Below are 17833 nucleotides of genomic sequence, written 5' to 3'. Positions count from 1 at the left end.
CATTTTACCAAGCACCCTGGGAATGGCAATCTTCCCTTCTCCTTTGATTTATAGCATGGAGATGCTTGCTAATGAGAAAAATAATCAAAGATCTGGAGGACTGAATTCTATCAATCCTTTAGGAAGGAAAGCATGAAAGTCCTTAACGATGCCAGAAGCTCACATGCTAAAAGGATTGCAGATGATTCTAATTAATATGGACCATTCAGACTTTGTAACAGGCATACACCAAAAAACACTCCCTACTTTCTAGGTCAGATATACAGACACTTGAAAGCAACTGCCAAACATCAGTCCCTAAGGTGTCTGCTTCTGTTTATGGGCTAAAAAAAAAAAACCAAAAAAACCCAAAAAAAAAAACCCCAAACTGGCAGGGAAAGGCATAAGATATCTAGGGCTAAATATTCATTGGATGTAAAGGAGGATTATGGTTCTTTTGCAGGGAGAAAAGGAGCGAAAACAATGTAAAAAAAATCTGCCATCCTTCAGCCTTGCATCCTAACCTATGCAGGGTGATCCATGATGTGCAAACAGCCCAGCACAGCCACCCACTGCTACCCTGTAAACAAGCTGATGTTGGGAAGTGTGAGAGATTGCAGCATCACTTTAAAAAGCAGCAGAGTTCCCAGGCCAAAGACAGCAGAGACAGCCAGGGTTCCCCCAGGCAAGTGGAGGAGGCTGACACTGTCACTGCTTCACAGAAGCCATCACCATTTAGGTCAGGAAGGCTTAAGGCAAGATTTGGCCTCTAAGTCTGCTGGAAACTGTAAAATTAAACATGTGCCAAACGATTCTGACAATGGAGTTGTGGTAAATTAAATGGAAAAAAATGTAGCAGCTGGGTGTTATTACTTTCTGTCCTGCCATGTAACAGTGCACACCCCATGCCGAACCCAAAGCCACCATAACAAAGTGGGAGCATCCCGTTTATCTCCAGAAAACTTCCCTTGACTTTGCAGTGTGAAAAACTGCCCAAAATCCCTAGGGTTACAATTCTTCTTTGTCTGAATAAAACACCATGCAAGCAAAGTTTGCCATGAAGTATTTTCCCTCAGCCTTTCCTGTAGCTCCCTTAGCGTCTTCACATTGTTCCGTACTCCCTTTTGGCTCAGCCCATTTATGAAATAAGTATGCCACTAAAGCAGCCATTTAGGAAGCATTTTGTATGTATAAATTGATCGTACAAAAAAGCACCATAAAGGAAATAATCCACTACAATAACTGTTACAGCTGCTGCTCCTGAGGCAATACATCACAGGCCCACTTGTCCTCCTGGAAGAAGTGAAGAAGGATCCCTGTCATTTCTGAATGTGGTAACACAATGAAATGTTGGTAATGCAAAGCTGAGTGGCAGTGATGAAACAGCATCATTGCACAGAACCTGTCAAATGCATTTATTTAATGATAAAGCAGCTAAGCCCGAGGCAATATGGTTCTGCTGGCAGTGGTTTTAGCAGATCTTTTAGAAACATGGTTTTGCTAATGTCTGTGAGAGATGTTTACTGCAGCTAAAGAGAAGATAGAAAATATGCTGTATGGAGTATTAAAGGTCATCCACTACAATAATCCAACCTTCCTGTGCAAATGAAATAGAAACCAGAATCTACCTTCTTTTGCCTTCTTTATCTGTCTAATTAAACAGAAGACTACACACTTAAAAGGGAGTATGGCATTCTGATACCCTTTCTTCAGCTTGTTAATGTGTTATATTACTGTTCTAAGTAAGAAGCTATTTGAAAATTAAAACTGAGTTGCCAAGTCTGAGGAAAAAAGGGCAGAATCCAAACACTTTGATGACTTGTACTCATGAGAGAGCATAGAATAAAAAGTATCTTTCCGATTTTAAATATTCTGTAGTAAGAATGCACTGGAGTAGAGATACCTTTTTTTTTTTTTTTTATGATCAGTGAGCAAGATTAAATACAAAACTATAAAATAATGACATGCTTGACTCATATGGTGCCCAGATGCTCCAGAGCTATCTCTTTCCTTTTGATTGTGTATCCAAAAAGCCTGAAATGTTTGTGTTTGACAGTCAGACATGAAGTAATGTGGGATTAACACAAGACTGGTGTGTGTGTGTTTAGATGCTGCAAAATAAATCCGAATGCCTAATATTTATACAAAAATGAATAAACAATATGCTCCAGAGAAAAAGGACTGGAATCATATCTGTTTATTCCTGCACCAGGCCAGTGCAATCTAAGAGTGAACATCAACACATTGAAAGAAAATATATCCTAGTGTATTTCTTTTTATCACAAAATGGCTCAAAGTGGCCATGGTAGGTGCAAGGAACAGAAGATCACATCTGATGAAAACATACACAAATGCAGAGTAATACTGTCAGCAAACTTCAAAACAGAATGAGAGAGAAGAAGACATGCTCTCAACTCTATCAGTAAGGACATCAAACCTAATGTGACAGCTGCTACAATATTCTCTGGAATACAACTGGGGACATTCAGAGGTCACAGTGACTGCAAGATGAACTGATGTAGTGGACAAAAAAATCATGCCACAAGCCAAAGCCAAAGGCGATATTGCTCCTCAGAGTAAAGTGCTCCAGCATTGAAGACAGCTGTTCTATTTCTAGGATTGCTCATTTAACATATTTTATGCAGAATTAAAAAAATAGCCATTATGAGACAATCAGGATTCTAGAGTGATCTAACGTCTCCAGCATTTTACCACTACAAAATCTCTTTGAGAAATCCAGTTTCCCTTTATTTTTTGTTTTCTTTGCTACCTAATGCAATGCTCAAGCTCATTCTCACAGGAACTTTCATTAAATATTTAGAGCTTCATCTGAAGAAGGGCTAACCCTGCTTTACTGCAAGTAGGCTTCATACACTGAAGGAAATTAATCAATTTCAGTGCATAAAACTTATCTCAAAACCTGTGATATCAAAGGAACAATAACATAAATCAAGTAGTAACTATTTAAATCAAGTATTACACTGTACCCTAATCCAAATAAGAGCAATAATTACACAATGAGTAGCTGTAGCCAAACAAATCCATAGCACAGTCCAATGGGCTGTGAGAGAAATAGCACAAAATAATCCGGCTTACACTATTTTACAGCAGATAAAACACCATTTTGAAATAACCATCCTCTAAAAGAAGCCATCAGAAGATTAATATCTTTGTCTTTATGTGAGCCCATAAAATAATCAGGTACCTAAACTTATGCACAGCAAAATACACAAGTTAGAAAGCAAAAGAGCACAGATAAAACTCTTGCAGAAAGAAGGGCAACCATTAACCTTTACATATCCAAGACAGCTGAGCCTGGTGCAGTTCACTGAGCAGATGGAAGGTAGGAAACCTTACACCCAGGCTAATGGTTTCTCATGTTCCCCAATGCACAGCAGGAAATGCTGCACACACGGGACTCCACTGGACACACACACACACAGTTCACAATAAATGAGATGCTACTGTGCAAACCTACTATTGTAGGATAGTGAAGCTAGCTGGGAACATCCTACATGTTCCCAGGAACACATAGAAGCAGTGAAGGATACAAGGCAAATGGGCCACAGAGATAAATCACACCTTGGAGCTCCTCCCAGCATACCACATGGGAGGTGAACACAGGACCCCCTGTAGGTAGCATGGGCATCCACACCAATGCAGGCTGGCATGAGCCCTGAAAGCCACCCAGCCACAGCAGCACCTCCTCCCAGGACAGATATATTTCTGCAATCTTATGTTGAGTTGACATGCAAAGTGCAGTTGGACCCTACCTGAGCAGGATACAAGGTCTTTCCAGGAAACTGCTCAGCCCACAAAATCTTATACTGCACTGCCTGGCTCTGAGGCACTGTACAAGGTTTGTCCTTGTGCACTCCCTCAGACAACGCAAACCCAAAATTCAGGGCCGTGAGTGCTGCAAAGACGAGATTTACAAATGCCTAAGGTATGCTGAGTAGCAGAACATAGCTCTCCATGGGCATGTTTCATGGAGCTTCAATTATATTAGCATCCTCTCTAGCACACTAGGGTAGCAAAAGTTCAGAGTATCCACCAGGGAGATGTATACAGTTATTACAAAAGAGTTTTATATTAATAGAGGCAAATTTGTGTTTCACACTATGCTATAGCATTGGACCTCTCAGCAAATGCCTTTACCTCAGCTGTTTTCTTCACATGCATTCAAATCTACATTGAAGTTGTGCATGTCTGTGCATATATAAGCTGACCATCAGCAAGAGGACACAAGGAATCATCAAAATGCTTACAAAATGCTGAACAAATCAAAACACTTTTCCTGAAAGAGCCAAACATATTCTATTCCAAGGAGAATCTCCATGCAATCCTACAATACTGTCTTATGAAAAATGAGTCATGTCTGAATGCATCATATATGAAAGCTCTGTGAACCAATGACTCATCTATTCAGCAATGGGTATCTGCTCAGGCTACGTAATTTTTCCTTCCTACCTGTGTAGCACAAGCAGCACAGGCATCAAAAAAACAGTGGGATGTTTAAAGCAATGTGGAGACAGGTAAGTTGTTCTCTGAGCAACAACTGGGCTCCAATGAATTGTTCAATGTAGCCTGGTAACTAAGCGCAGCACCAGAATCAAAGTGTAACACACCTCTGCCTACCCAGAAATTATCCCCAAGACCACAAAAACAGATATAAAATTTGGGTCTCCTGTCCAACTGAAAGCATTTAGTTAGCAGTTTCCAGAACAGTTATCCATCTAACATCTGTTTACTCCTACAGTTGCTATCATGGCTCAGAGGGAAGCTGGAATGCTGTTCAAACCTAATGTTTTCCCAAGTGAGAAACAGCAAAATGGTACTAAAGATTAAGCAGCAATAAAACCCCCATAGAAACCTGGGATGTGGAAGACAGAAATGGTTGCACAATTCAGTGCTATTACAAAGTCCACCCCATCTCTTCATACAGTGAATGGTATCAGAGAAAAGCCAACATTGCTCTGGCTGTTGTGCTGGAGATAATGGACAATGGTCCATTATCGAGGACTACTAGTCTGTAGGTCGCATGGCAGAAGTGACTACTGTGACCATGCAGCTTTTCTTCCTGTGCAACAAAAGGGCTTTTACAACTTTTATGAATGAGTTATTGTTTGACCTATTATCTGCCTGTTTGCAACATACATTATCCTGGACCAGCAACAACCAGTGATAGAAGACCCCACAGCATCTTTAGGTAAATTGTTTTAGCAATTAATTTGTCTCACTATTGAGTTTTTTTGTTTTATATTTCTCAAACTTCAAAACCAAACACTTTGCTGCTTTCACCTTTCAGCTGGAGGAGTATGTTTGCTCCTATTACACTTGGAGCAAGATACCAGTCAGTTTTCATCCTGCAAAGTAAGACTGAGATCTGTCGTGCCAGGACTACAACTACTTAACAGTGTTCAAACTCTACAGTTTATAAATTTTATTTCCTGAAAAGCAGATGTCATAAACTTGTGTTTCTGGCTGAACTACATTCACTTTTATATAAGAAATCACATATGCTTGCTGATCAAAGTGTATCTCAAATATACTTGATGATAATGGGACCAACAGGCTAAGTCTGGAAACTACCAGAAGTACCAACAACTCAAAGAAGTATGAACACAATCTAGTTCTGTATTCTGTACCAGAATCTGTTCCCTCTTATGGGAACATATGAAGATCTCCTGCATTCCTCAAAGCTTTCAACAGAGTCTCTCTCCTGTAACAAGCCAAAATCTGTGACTTCAAAGTTTTTGGTTTTTTTTTTTAATTATCCATCATCTTCCTCCAGGGAACACTTCAGCAGTGAGTAATCAGACTGCCTGCAGGATTTCTGCCAGGCTGTGTGAGTGAGCTTGTCGTTTCTGCAGCATTTAGCAACAGCAACAACAGACAAGCTGTGATTGCTGAGATTGGGGCACTAGCAGCTTTGAAACTAATCTGCTCGCCCCTAAAGCCTGAGCTCAGCCTAGTACAGAAAAGGGAAAGATGTAACAAGCATGATGGCATGACAGGACATCCAGCAGAACTGCCCCCTCTATCACAGAAAGTGAAATGGAAAAATAAATTAAAATTAAGCAAGATAACCTTGTTTACATAGGCAATAATATATGCAGTAGTCAAAATAAGTTAGATGCATGGTCTGGATACCTCTCAAGAAAATAGCTGAGGTGGTTTCATCCTGTTTACCCACTGTGATGACAGTTCTACAACATTTTCCTCGCCAAGTCTGACCACTATCACACATGCAGGCTTGAGTGCACCTGTTCACATAAACACTGAGCACATCTACCTGCACCCAGCGACACTAATTCAACTAATTGCCACTCAGTACTATCCACTGGTAACAGACATTCCCCAGGGCCTGGACCAAACATTATTTCCATTACCACAAGCCAATTGCTCCAGGCAAAGGTTTGCAAGCAGCTTTCCTGGCACACAGCACAGCCCTTTCAATACCTGAGGATATGCCAAGCAAACTGGAAGACTACAAGCAAGGTCTTAGGATTCCCACTGAATCCCTAGTATGGCCCCAAGAAGCCGGAAAATGGATCCAAAATGAAAGCCCACAATGCAGAACATCATGAGCTCAGAAGAAGGGGACAAACTCCATTCTCCTCTGAAAGGACACGTGGTCATGTGCTTTCATTGCTCGCTGCTGACAGACAGCCAAAGTACTAGCATGGGTAACAGCCAAATAAATTCTTCCAAGAGCCTTTTCTTACCTCAATGGTAAAAAAATTATACCATTAAGGTTCAGAGGAAAAGCCGGAATTCAGAAGTCTCCATCCAGTTTTGTCAGAGCTTCACACAGGACTGTGGTAAATAGCTTCATCCTGAACAGCAGGCTATACTTTGCTTAAAAACTATTTTTGTTCTACTCAAAGTACTTTGACTTGTTGAAATCTACTGCATTTACTTATGAAGGCTGAATTACACTGTTTTCTGTGTTTTAAACTGCTACATCTTACAGGCTAGGGCTTTTCATTTAACGACCTCCACTTCTTCTAGAGGGTAGAGCTGGGAGCAGGGCTGAGCTGATTTAATAACAGCTGCCCAGCACCCACATTGCAAGGGAGGGTGTCTGCATCTGGCTGAAGGGGATACAACATACTCTCTGCTTATGGAAGTGTGATTTTTCTAAGCAGTAGGCTGGCATGGATTGAAATCTGGTGACCTGAAGCTCTGTCACATTACAGTCTATGTTTGGAGAGGTATGATATGATGCCTACTTGGGTGCTGTTAACTACAGAAAGCAGTCACTGCGCTTTCAAGCCATTAGCAGAGTCTTGGCTCACAGACTTGGATGAGCTGGCAGCTCAGCACTGTGTTGAATTAGTGTGATACAAAAAGAGCTATTAGGATCCATCTTTTACATTTCTCAAAACATACAGTATAGCTACTTATATACAGTATAGCTGCTCTTACTTGAACATACCCTTATTTACCAGCAGCATCCCCACATTCTCCTTTCTTTCCTATTCCAGAGAAAGAATTATTTTGGGATTGCCACTTCATTTTTTATTTCCCCCGTGGAAACAAAAATAATATTATTCTTTTTTCCATCCCTCACACACATTCCACTTTCTAACAAGAACAGACCTGATTTGGTTCCATTCTGCATGAAACTCTCCAATATCCAGAGTTTCCAAGGCAGAATTGCCAGCAGGTCCTGGGATGTTTCAGCCTGTTCTTGTCCAAGCTCTTCTTTGCCACTGTCAGTGACACACACTGCAGGGAGCAGTCACAGCAACCTGAGGCAACTTGGTGTTACATGAGGAGGAATTCCAAAGGGACTGGTTAGGTGAACAGAGAACTCAGCATGGTTCTACCCCTGAACATATCTCCCTTTTCTCTAGTGTATTTCCAAACATCATGAGAGCTTTATGTAAGCCATTTCAGAAGTGTAAATTCAGCTCTTGCTTCGACTATAAGGTTTGGAGCTCAGAGTTTGAGATCCATTTGCTACATGCATTTATATGCCTCACATCCAAGACCACTCTTGCTGGACAGTAGCACCCAGTGGACGATGCAGAAATGAAAGTACACATTCAATACAGCATGATCTCAGTTACAAAAGAAAAGGAAAAAATGGGGAAGTAAGAGCAAAGTGAAAAAAATCTCACATTTATTCAAGTCTGTTAACTCTGTGTCTTACCTTCCTATGGGTCCCAGATCCCCTGAGTCCTGGCTGCCTGCGTCACTGGGTGTGCTCACTGATTTCGAAGAGGGAGACATAGGGGTTGGGACTAAATAATGAAAATAACAGGTATCCCATGTTAACACATGCAGCGACTGCACTGATGAAGAGCAGTGTCAGACAAATCAAAACCAATGGACCAAAATGATAGTGGATGAATGAGTAGGAGAGTTTGAAATGGTGAAAGCAAATAAGGAAGGAAAGAAAAAGAAAAGGAAGAGAGTCAAGTGAATTTTAAGTCTTCTGGAAGTGTTAAAATTGACATGTATCTAGACAGGACTGAAAGCCCAATGGGAATCTACAGCTAATCAATGGAGAAGATACATGTGGAAATAAAATAGTACTTGTTTTCTTGAGTTTTGGTTTGCAGTTGACTTGCAAAAGATTTTAAAGGTATGAAGAAGTATCAGGGGCTTGTCTTGTCAAAAAACTAAGTGAACTCTTCTGGCAAAGTCACATAGGCAACAGAACAAGCATACTTTTCAAATTCAGAATTTAAATCGAAAGCCAGTGTCCATTCGATATGCTCTAAGGCTGCAATGTGGAAATGACATCAAAAATAAAAGCTAAATAAGGAAATCTGCTAAGTTAAAATCATTTCCCAAAGATGCTAAGAATACACAGTTTACTTGGTGATTGTTTTCTTAAGTAATGTAGGTCATACAAAATTTCCATTTTGGGTGGGACATGATTTCAACACTCAAGGAAAAGTTTCCCTTGGTTTAGACAGTATTTGCCCAAGCTCTTGAAATGATTTTCTCTTTGCCTTGTCAGGGCTTTTGAAGCATATTTCATGCAAAGGCAGTTTTGTTTCCTGAAACAGGAAAGGAAGTTCATAGCTCAAGGTCAGCCCAAGTTAAAGCTCTTCAGCAAAGAAATAATAAATAAAAGGGTAAAAAATATCCTGATTTCTTTTAAAATGGTTTCTCAAAAATATTAAAAATTAAGAGATGGCTCCAGTCAAGATTTAAAGCAAGTATTCTTCAAAGCAGCCACATTGAATAAAACACAAAAAGAGGGTTTAATGCAAAAGCAAAGTTTCCATTTGGTTTAAATCATGTGCATTTCCTTTTATAGATTTAACAGAGTAAAACTTTAAAATACTTTGTTATGCTTTACAATGTATAATGACAGACCTGTCAAGAGATTCGGATTTTCCATATGGTCAAGCATTTAATGCAGATTCTCCCTAGAGACTGTCACAGAAATGACTGCAGCATGAAAAGTGAATTCATCTTCATGACAGCCATTTGGCAGGTTACAGGTATGTCTGGTTGTTTACATATTCCATATTCACAGAGACCTGACATCGTGTGAAGGTGGAATTAAATCCTCCTTTGTATATTAATTGTGAGTGTATGTAAAGGGAACAAAATACTATTTTTAACTAAAAGGAATCATCTTACATGTGAATTTTCATGTTCTTTTGATAGTTTCAAACACAAAAAATTAACTAAGATAAAAATTAATAACTTGCAACATGAATATATGTGGTTAATAAAATGATAAGGACATATATACTCATTCTTACATAAAAATGAGTATTTTTAATGCTATACATTAAACATAATGCTATACATTAAAAATATATCTGATTTTATCTTGGACCTTTCTTTTGTATCATGATGTAATTTTAAAAACATATTTTATTATACATAACAATAAACTAATCATTACTTGTCAGACAATTCTTCTGAGAAGTGGTGCCTAAAAGCTTCGGTCACTCTACCATAACTTATAAAAACAGTAACTTTTCTCAATAAATGTTCATTGATGCAAGTACTTAACTTAAATTCCAATTCAGAATGTCACAACCTACTTGCATATGCACCCAGGCATCTGTATAAGGTGCTTTCCTAAACCAAAACTTCAACATTTTGTCAAATTTGAAGTTTCTCCTATATATTACTGGCAAGAATAACCAGGGGTAAAATCCTAGATTCAGTCACAAAGAACTTAATGAAAAGCCTTGATAGCTCCAGAGAGGCCAAGGTTTCATGTAAAACAAGTGAGAGTGATCCCAAAGTTGAGGGAGAGGGAAAGGGGAAGGGGAAGGAAAAGGGAAAGGGGAAGGGGAAGAGGAAGGGGAAGGGGAAGGGGAAGGGGAAGGGGAAGGGGAAAGGGAAGGGGAAGGGGAAGGGGAAGGGGAAGGGGAAGGGGAAGGGGAAGGGGAAGGGGAAAGGGAAGGGGAAGGGGAAGGGGAAGGGGAAGGGGAAGGGGAAGGGGAAGGGGAAGGGGAAAAGGAAGGAAATTTCTCGCTTCAATAAATGAGGCAGATCTTAAGGTAATCCATTCTCAAATACTGTATGTATTTTTAAACTGAAGACTTCAGGTTCTAGAACTGAAACACTGACCAAAAAAGAGGTCAAGCACATGAAACCAGAGCACAAGTCTAAACTAGTGTCTGCTGATAAGCATTTTTCTATTTGCGATTTGGGTTTTTTAAATTTTGTTTCTCCAGTTTTGCTTAATTTTAAAAGAAACTCAGTGGGAGTTCCCACATGGCTATGTTTCTCCTTTCTTACAAATGTTTAATTTGACAAAACTTGGGGCTAATGAAGTACAGCAATTAGTTTTTGAGTGAGAAGATAGGATAGTCCATCAGAAAAGAAATCACTGCTGGTATGCAAAACCAACCTGCAATATGTTCATAAAAAAATCTTGAAGAAATGAAACAGATGTTTTTGGCAATGACAAGTACTCAAAATGCCATGAGCTTGTATACGTGAATGGTATGGCAGGCATTCAAACAGAAGAGTTCACTTCACTAATACAGCCAAAAATCAAAAAAGCCAAGCATGCTCTAGTAGAAAGAAAGCATTAGTTGTGGCAGAGCTGAATGCTTTACAGTGTGCTTCTCTTAAATACCTAGAGGTGGTTCTGGGGATATACCAATGCTCTGCAACAAAGCTTCTGTCTCTCTTCTTTTACGGTCTAGGTCAGAATCTTCCTGAGCTGGCTCCTTTTTCTGCTGTAGATCAGCCTGAGTTAAACCAGAAGGAAACAGAAAAGTTTATTTCATCTATAATCAGCTCTAGCAATTGTATGTGTAGAAATATTTGTATGCACTACTGCTTAGGTACAATTTGAAATTAATTTTGATACTTTTAGGTAATTTATAATTTAGATAGTTTATACTGTATATATCAGTAACAGTATTTTTACCTAAATGGATGGTAAAACTGGTCTTTGAAAGGATATTTGCAAGAATTTTTACAGGACAAGGCTGGAAATTTTCTGCCTCTCACTCAGGAGGTGCAACTTATTCAACTAACATAAAAGCTGACCACAGAACAACAGGTATCATTACCCTGAATAAAACTGACCCTTTCCTATTTATTTCAGGATCAATAAAAAAATTTCATTGCATTTCAGTGATGTAGCTTAAGGTCCTATATTTGGTCCCAAGCTCTTGTTGGGAAAAGAAATACTCACTCATTAACTTCAATATCCAAAAGGTACAAAGGAAAGAACTGACATCTCTAAACTAGGACTTTGGCATCCCTTGGCCCACTAAAGGTCCACAAGACCTTTCCCTCTCTGCCTTGCTATCTCTACCTCCTCGGAGCTTCAACATATTAGCCTTCTCCCACTCTGATCTGTGGGCATCTAAAAACAGTAGCAGCACCTGCATTAGCCAGAATCCCACAATGAGGTTGCTCTTTCTGCAGAAACCAGAGTGCTGGAAAAGAGGACTTGTATGGTTCCTCAGATTGGTGTTGACCTTGGTGCAGGCACAACAGAAAACCTGGACATTCAGAAGCATCCTCATGTTCTCCAGTTTGGAGACAGCCAGGAAACATTGATTTTATAGTCAAGGCCCAGGCATATTCCTGTGCTTGGCCTTTCCCATGAGCTATCTTACAGCATGTAGGGCTGTACACAGCTCCCCTGCAGCAGTGTGAATGGCCAAGCACCTTTGTGAGTACCAGCCTTCACTCCTGGGCCCATCTGGCACCACAGCACAGCCCATTTATTCAATTATGCACAGTAGCATTATCTGCAGGCAAGTTTCAACCACCACAAGTTCTCCATGAAGCATAAAGTCAGAGTCAGGGGACACAGAGAAAGGACCTAACAGCTCCCTTGAGCCATTAGCTCAGACCCCCTCCCTCTAATTCTTTAGTAATGAACACTGAAAGCATTACCATTTAAAGATCTGCTTATGGAGGACTTCCCCAGTGAGTCCAGGAGCCTCACTGGCATGTGTGCTGTAACTGCACAAATGGGGCTCCAATGAAAAAAGGTTAAAAAAACAGCCAAAACTGGAATGCTGATTTCTTGGATCACATCACATTTCCAAGGTAATTCCATGAAATTCATGTACAATATTAAAGTGTCAGTTTAAAAGGAAACCAGTTATTAGTAAAGGATAACAGGTGCTTTAAACTACAGTAAGTGTTGACATTTGAAGGAAAGGAAGCATAATCACTTAATGCTTCTCTGACTTTGCATGAAAATGAATATCCACTCCCTGTCAATTCTCACCTCTATTCCACTAAGTGACTGAATAAAAAGAAGTACAAATCCCTTAATGATAAACCTAATGCATATTGTCAAGGACAAATAAACTAATATGTCAATCAAACTTTAACAGAACTGAAAGATGCACCCATGCCAGAAGATGAAAATGCAATTGCAATTATGTTTTACTTTACTAGAGAATAATAATTGTAAATCTCTTACCTTAGCTAATAATCAAACTAGTCTTCAGAGTACAAAAATACATATTTAGATTGTAATGGCTTGAAAAAAATGTATGTCCTCTTTCTGTCTTCTCCCACTCTCCACTCCCTTTTCTTTGAAGGAGAGCCCAGGAAAAGGCATTGTGGAAAATCAATTTTTCTTTCTCCATACACATGCACATCATGTTGTCTAAACTGTTGTCATTTGACAGTGCTGTGGTTTTAAAAGCAATTCCCTCACCCCAATATTCTCAACTAAACAAAGCTTTTTTGATTTTCAGGTTAGTCTGACATGGGTTTGAGTATCTCATTCCACATGAGAGATACCTTAGGGCATATAATACTGAGATGTCAAAACCTCAGCAAGCCCCTTGTGCAAGCATAAGTTAGCTAAAAGGTGGTTTTGCAAATTTACCTCTTTTTTCTTCCTTTCTTCCTCCTTCCGTTTCTTTTCTTCTCTTATCTGAGCCAAACGTTGTTTTTTGCGCTCAAGTTCTGCTTTTAAATCACTTTTGTCTGACATTTTGACTCTGCTGGAAACAAAAATATGGAAATCAAGGTGAAAATTGAATGATTACCCTATTTACTGAAAAAAAAGATAGTTCATTATATCAGAAGGCTTCTAAAATTGCAACAAATATATTTCTACATAAACACTGGTCCTTGGTCTATACTGACATTATAGGAAGTGGAATATTTTCTTTACAATTTTGATTTCAAGAAACTAGACCAGAATATCACCAGACGTGGAATATATTTTCAGACTGCCTCTACTACAAAATTACCTTTGTGAAGCAAACATATTGCTGTTCAAAATAATGCTTTAATGATTTCAAAGTGAGCCTAAAGTCTTTTGATTTCCACAATCTTCAGCAGCTCTGCCAGAGTGTAGAACTCAGATCCACAAAGCAGATTTCAAGTACCAGAATCAGAGCTGCCCTAAATAGCCCCATACTTCTTAGACAAGTAATAATTTTACTTGCAAAAAGTGGAAACAGGAGAGCTTTTGCTTATGCAGGTGCTTTGTACAGCTGCCAAGCAAGATCCCCTGTCCCACCAACACAGTCCCACACAGACCATCAGTTCAGTCTCACTATCCTTCTCACATTCACCCCTTCAGCATGCACTCTCACCAAGCTATGAGCTATCCTGCTCAGGAATCTCTTCCTCCCTTTCCAGGAAAAGCTGGGCCATTCCCCCAGGAAGCTGCACACAAGGCACAAAAACCCAGCAAATCAACATTTTTCTTTAATGAAACATTGCTCTGCCAACAGTCTTGTGTTTAGGTCATCTTTCCAAGAGGCAGAAGCCATGCCTAACACACTCCTGCTTTGATGCCAACCACACAAACTTGGCAAAAACATTTCTTCTGAAATACTGGAAGACCTCTTCCACCACTGAAACCCACTTTTCTTTAGAATAGTGATGTGAAGCCACAAATACTCTTTTTCTTTTAAATCTCTACCAGCCTACACTTATGAACATGAGCCTTGAAAATTAAGGATAAGGAAATAAAAAAGTCATTCTATACAGATATAGAGCCAGATCTTTAAAGAAGATATGATAGCAATTTTTTCTAGTTGTAAAACACCACCAGTGTTGCACAAATCCATAACTTAAGTCACAGATTATTTATTGATTTTCTAACATCATAATCATTATGAACTGTAATCTAACTGTGCAAATACTGATTTTCTTATTAGCACTTTGTTCCAAGGACAGTTCTGATTAATATAGCCATTTGTGAAAAGAGTTAACTATGCCTTTCCTGTTCACACATCACCAACCATATCCTCTGCTGCAACTCAAAATCAATCAGATCAATGGCAGTACCATGTATAGGCAAAGGAAGTCTATTGTTCACTTGATGCATGGGAAATTTGAATGTCAACTCTCCATTAGCATAATGAGAATTCTGCTTATATTACTGCCTGGATGGGTGGATGACCAGAGAGTAAAATTATCTGCTAAAAATTACATGGTACTTTCACCCGTCATGAATTTCACTACAGACATCACCTTCCTCTTAAAAATTATAAAAGACTGATAGCCTGTGAAACAGAGGATATTACCATCAAAACATCACCTGCACATTAAGCACAATCTCGGCCCCAAATGCTTTGTTGTCTTTGCAAGTATTTTCCTTGAAAAAATATTTGGACTCAGACAAGGAAACCATTTAATGAAAAGGACAGGCATAAGAGCAGCCTAAACTCCAGCTCACACTGTCACAAATTCTGCACTTCAGCAGAGCTGCCCATGTTGGCAAGGCAGCCTTTCATGGCCAGGGGACTCTGGTTCCAACTACAACTGCCAGCAAACAGTATAGCTAGGAAGGACAGCTGCCAACCAGTGGAACCCCTGGATACACTGGCTGCATGTGGAGGACCACCATTTCTTTATTCCTCTATCACTCTCTTCTTATCCATAATGGTATTGCTATCAACAGGAGGAAACCAAAATTGTCAGGAAAAAAAAATCATTTGGCAACAAGTAAACTAAGCAAAAACACTTTAATCTTTGGGATGAGCTGACATCAGTGAGCTATTTTTTACATGAGAAATGCTCATATTAAAAAACAAGCATTTTAATGGCAGAGCAGGTAATGTTTTGCCTACAAATCTGTTCAGGATTTCTGTGTCTCTCTTAGATATGGCTGAAATCCCATTTGAAGTCATTTTCCTAATCTGTTGCACACATTTGAATTCTGATTATGAAGTTACCCCTCAGAGACCTTTGGACTAGAAAGAGTTTTTGCATCCTTTTAGTTCTGCAGTTTGGCAACAGAGAGAGAGCTCCCGTTTCCATGCAAAAAATATGCAAATGCATTTTAAGGCTACTGACAGAAACCCTGAGGGTTTGGCATCCCTTTCAAGCTGTTTGTCAGATATCAATGAATGGCTTTCTAAAAATTCATTCCCTTAATGTCAGGGAAGCTAACTAGCTTTTCCCCTGATTAGAGCATCAATGGTTTAGTGCCTGGCCCCTCTTTTACAATGCTCCAGTCAGGGTGATCAAATCCTATTATAACTTTGTTCTATTTTTAACAAAATAGATCTTATATACAAAAAAGATGATGTATTAAATTTCCTTCAAAGAATGTTGCCGCTTAGTTATAGACTTTCATCCTGAATATATTATAGTCGTGCCTGAGCCCCCCAGACAGCTTACCAACCTGCAGACTAGCTATTTACAATTTTAGCACAAATTGAACACCAAGGGTACGTAACCACCTTTCTTAGATGCCAGCAAGCTGGTAGCAAGCAAGGAGGCAAATGTACTTATCACTCTGCTTGGCATTAACCATGGAGTTAACACTGTTCATTCCTGGGAGCAAATTTCTAATAAGTGCCATTCTGAGTGCCAAAAGGCATGCCACACCGAGAGAGATAAAGGCAAATGGTAAAAGAGATTTACTTTTAACATTCTCTGTGGTGCAGAATGACAGCCCAAGGCTTATGCACAGCCTAATCTCCAGCCTGGGAGAAGGCATTGGTCAGAGGAATCACTAAGGAGCATATTTTGTACTGAAGCAATTAAATTCCCTGTGTGGGAGAAGGAACACATAGGAATAAACACACAGAACATTGAGTAAGTGTAGAAATAATTAACATAGTAGGGCAACAGCCTGGGACTCCTCTGTTCAAGAGAGATGCAAAATCTTAGATCAATTTTTATTTGTTTGGCTGAGTTTACTGTCATGGTTTTAGAAGGGGACAGAGTCTTCCCACTCCAGAAGTGCTTACCATACATGCTAGCAGAGGTTCTTGTTATCAGGACCTTGCAGAGAGAGCACCTGCCTGAACTCCCAATACTTGGAGAAAATTCTCCTTCGAGATACTGAAGAAAGGAGTTGGCTCCTCATGGCATGCCTTTTAATGAAATGGAGTGCTCCATTTCAAGATGTCAGTTTTCCCCATGTGCATTAAACATGCCTCAGAGTCCCCTCTTAGGCTTGGAAGCACAGTTAATTCCATTTACACACCAGACCCAGCGGGATGGCAGCTACCCAGGCCTGTGCATGTGCAGCACTGGCTTCCAGGGACTGCTTTCTGGGACCTCACTATCTACTGGCTTAGCTCACAGCATCCTGGATGCCCACAGTCTATGTGGAAATCTATCCCTACCATCAGTACAGGCAAAATAAAAAGAGTCTGGGTATCCTAAACTTTTCCTAAAACACATGTTTAAAAGCAGCTAAGATCAAGCATGCTCCAAAGTTACCAATTCCTCTTTAATGATGATTTAATGATGATAAAGGGCACTGGGTGATCTACACTGTAAATGTCTCAGACAGGGTGAGAAGAATCCTATCCTTACAATGCTCCCAGCAGTTCTTTTTCGCTTGTCACTGTATGAAACAAGATATTTGAAAGACAATTTACATTAATCATAAAATAATAAACGTGTTTGCATAAACTTCTCTGCTGTACACAACATATTCCAAACTACTCCACTAAGCTCATCCCACAGGTAGTAACATTTCACAACCATCTCATTTGTACTAGCAGTAAGAATATAAATATGCAAACAACAGCATTTTATCCTTGACTGTACTAAAAGCCATGCAAGTACTTTTACATGTGCAAGCCAGTTTTACTACAGCTTTATAAGCTACAAGGTCTTTATCAATTATCAGTATCACAATATTTGAGCAGATATTTTTTCAAAGCATTTCTATGAACACTTAAGAGAAGAAACAGTCACAGATATCTAAAAAGTTTTACTTAAATTTCAGTACCAATAAGTTGATACTTAGAGTATCAGCCAGAAGAACAGGTACGAAGAGTTGCAAGATGTGTACATAGACTAAATATAGGAAAAAATAAGCCCCAAATGCCCAGTGTATATCAAGTAAAATAAAAAGATAATTACAACAGTGCAGTTTTTAAGCAGAAAAAGTAAACAATATATCAGATCTCCCTTCTCTTCCAGCCTGTTCTTTGTATTTGCTAGAATAGCATTT

At 39.4% G+C, this 17833-nt stretch overlaps 1 protein-coding gene across 21 annotated transcripts in view; it reads right to left on the bottom strand.

Moving 5' to 3' along the window:
* DYNC1I1 (dynein cytoplasmic 1 intermediate chain 1) overlaps positions 1-17833 on the bottom strand; it is a 184051-nt gene that overhangs the window by 153001 nt on the left and 13217 nt on the right. For 6 of the 21 annotated variants that reach the window (XM_085567065.1, XM_085567022.1, XM_085567017.1 and 3 more), the window contains 3 exons: positions 13283-13400; positions 11051-11165; positions 8141-8231 (listed from right to left, as the gene is read on the bottom strand). In XM_085567065.1, coding sequence (XP_085423191.1) covers positions 8141-8231; positions 11051-11165; positions 13283-13390 — 314 coding nt within the window. In that variant the 5' untranslated portion in view covers positions 13391-13400. Of the gene's footprint in view, positions 1-8140; positions 8283-11050; positions 11166-13282; positions 13401-14000; positions 14069-17833 lie in introns of those variants that run through there. The other 15 variants (XM_021538380.4, XM_021538378.4, XM_085567046.1 and 12 more) reach the window with 6 other exon arrangements.

The sequence above is a fragment of the Lonchura striata genome, chromosome 2 (assembly GCF_050655825.1).
Source record: "Lonchura striata isolate lonStrDom1 chromosome 2, ASM5065582v1, whole genome shotgun sequence".
Taxonomy (NCBI): domain Eukaryota; kingdom Metazoa; phylum Chordata; class Aves; order Passeriformes; family Estrildidae; genus Lonchura; species Lonchura striata.
Note: the sequence above shows the minus strand (reverse complement) of the source record. Positions and strands in the feature narration are given on the sequence as shown.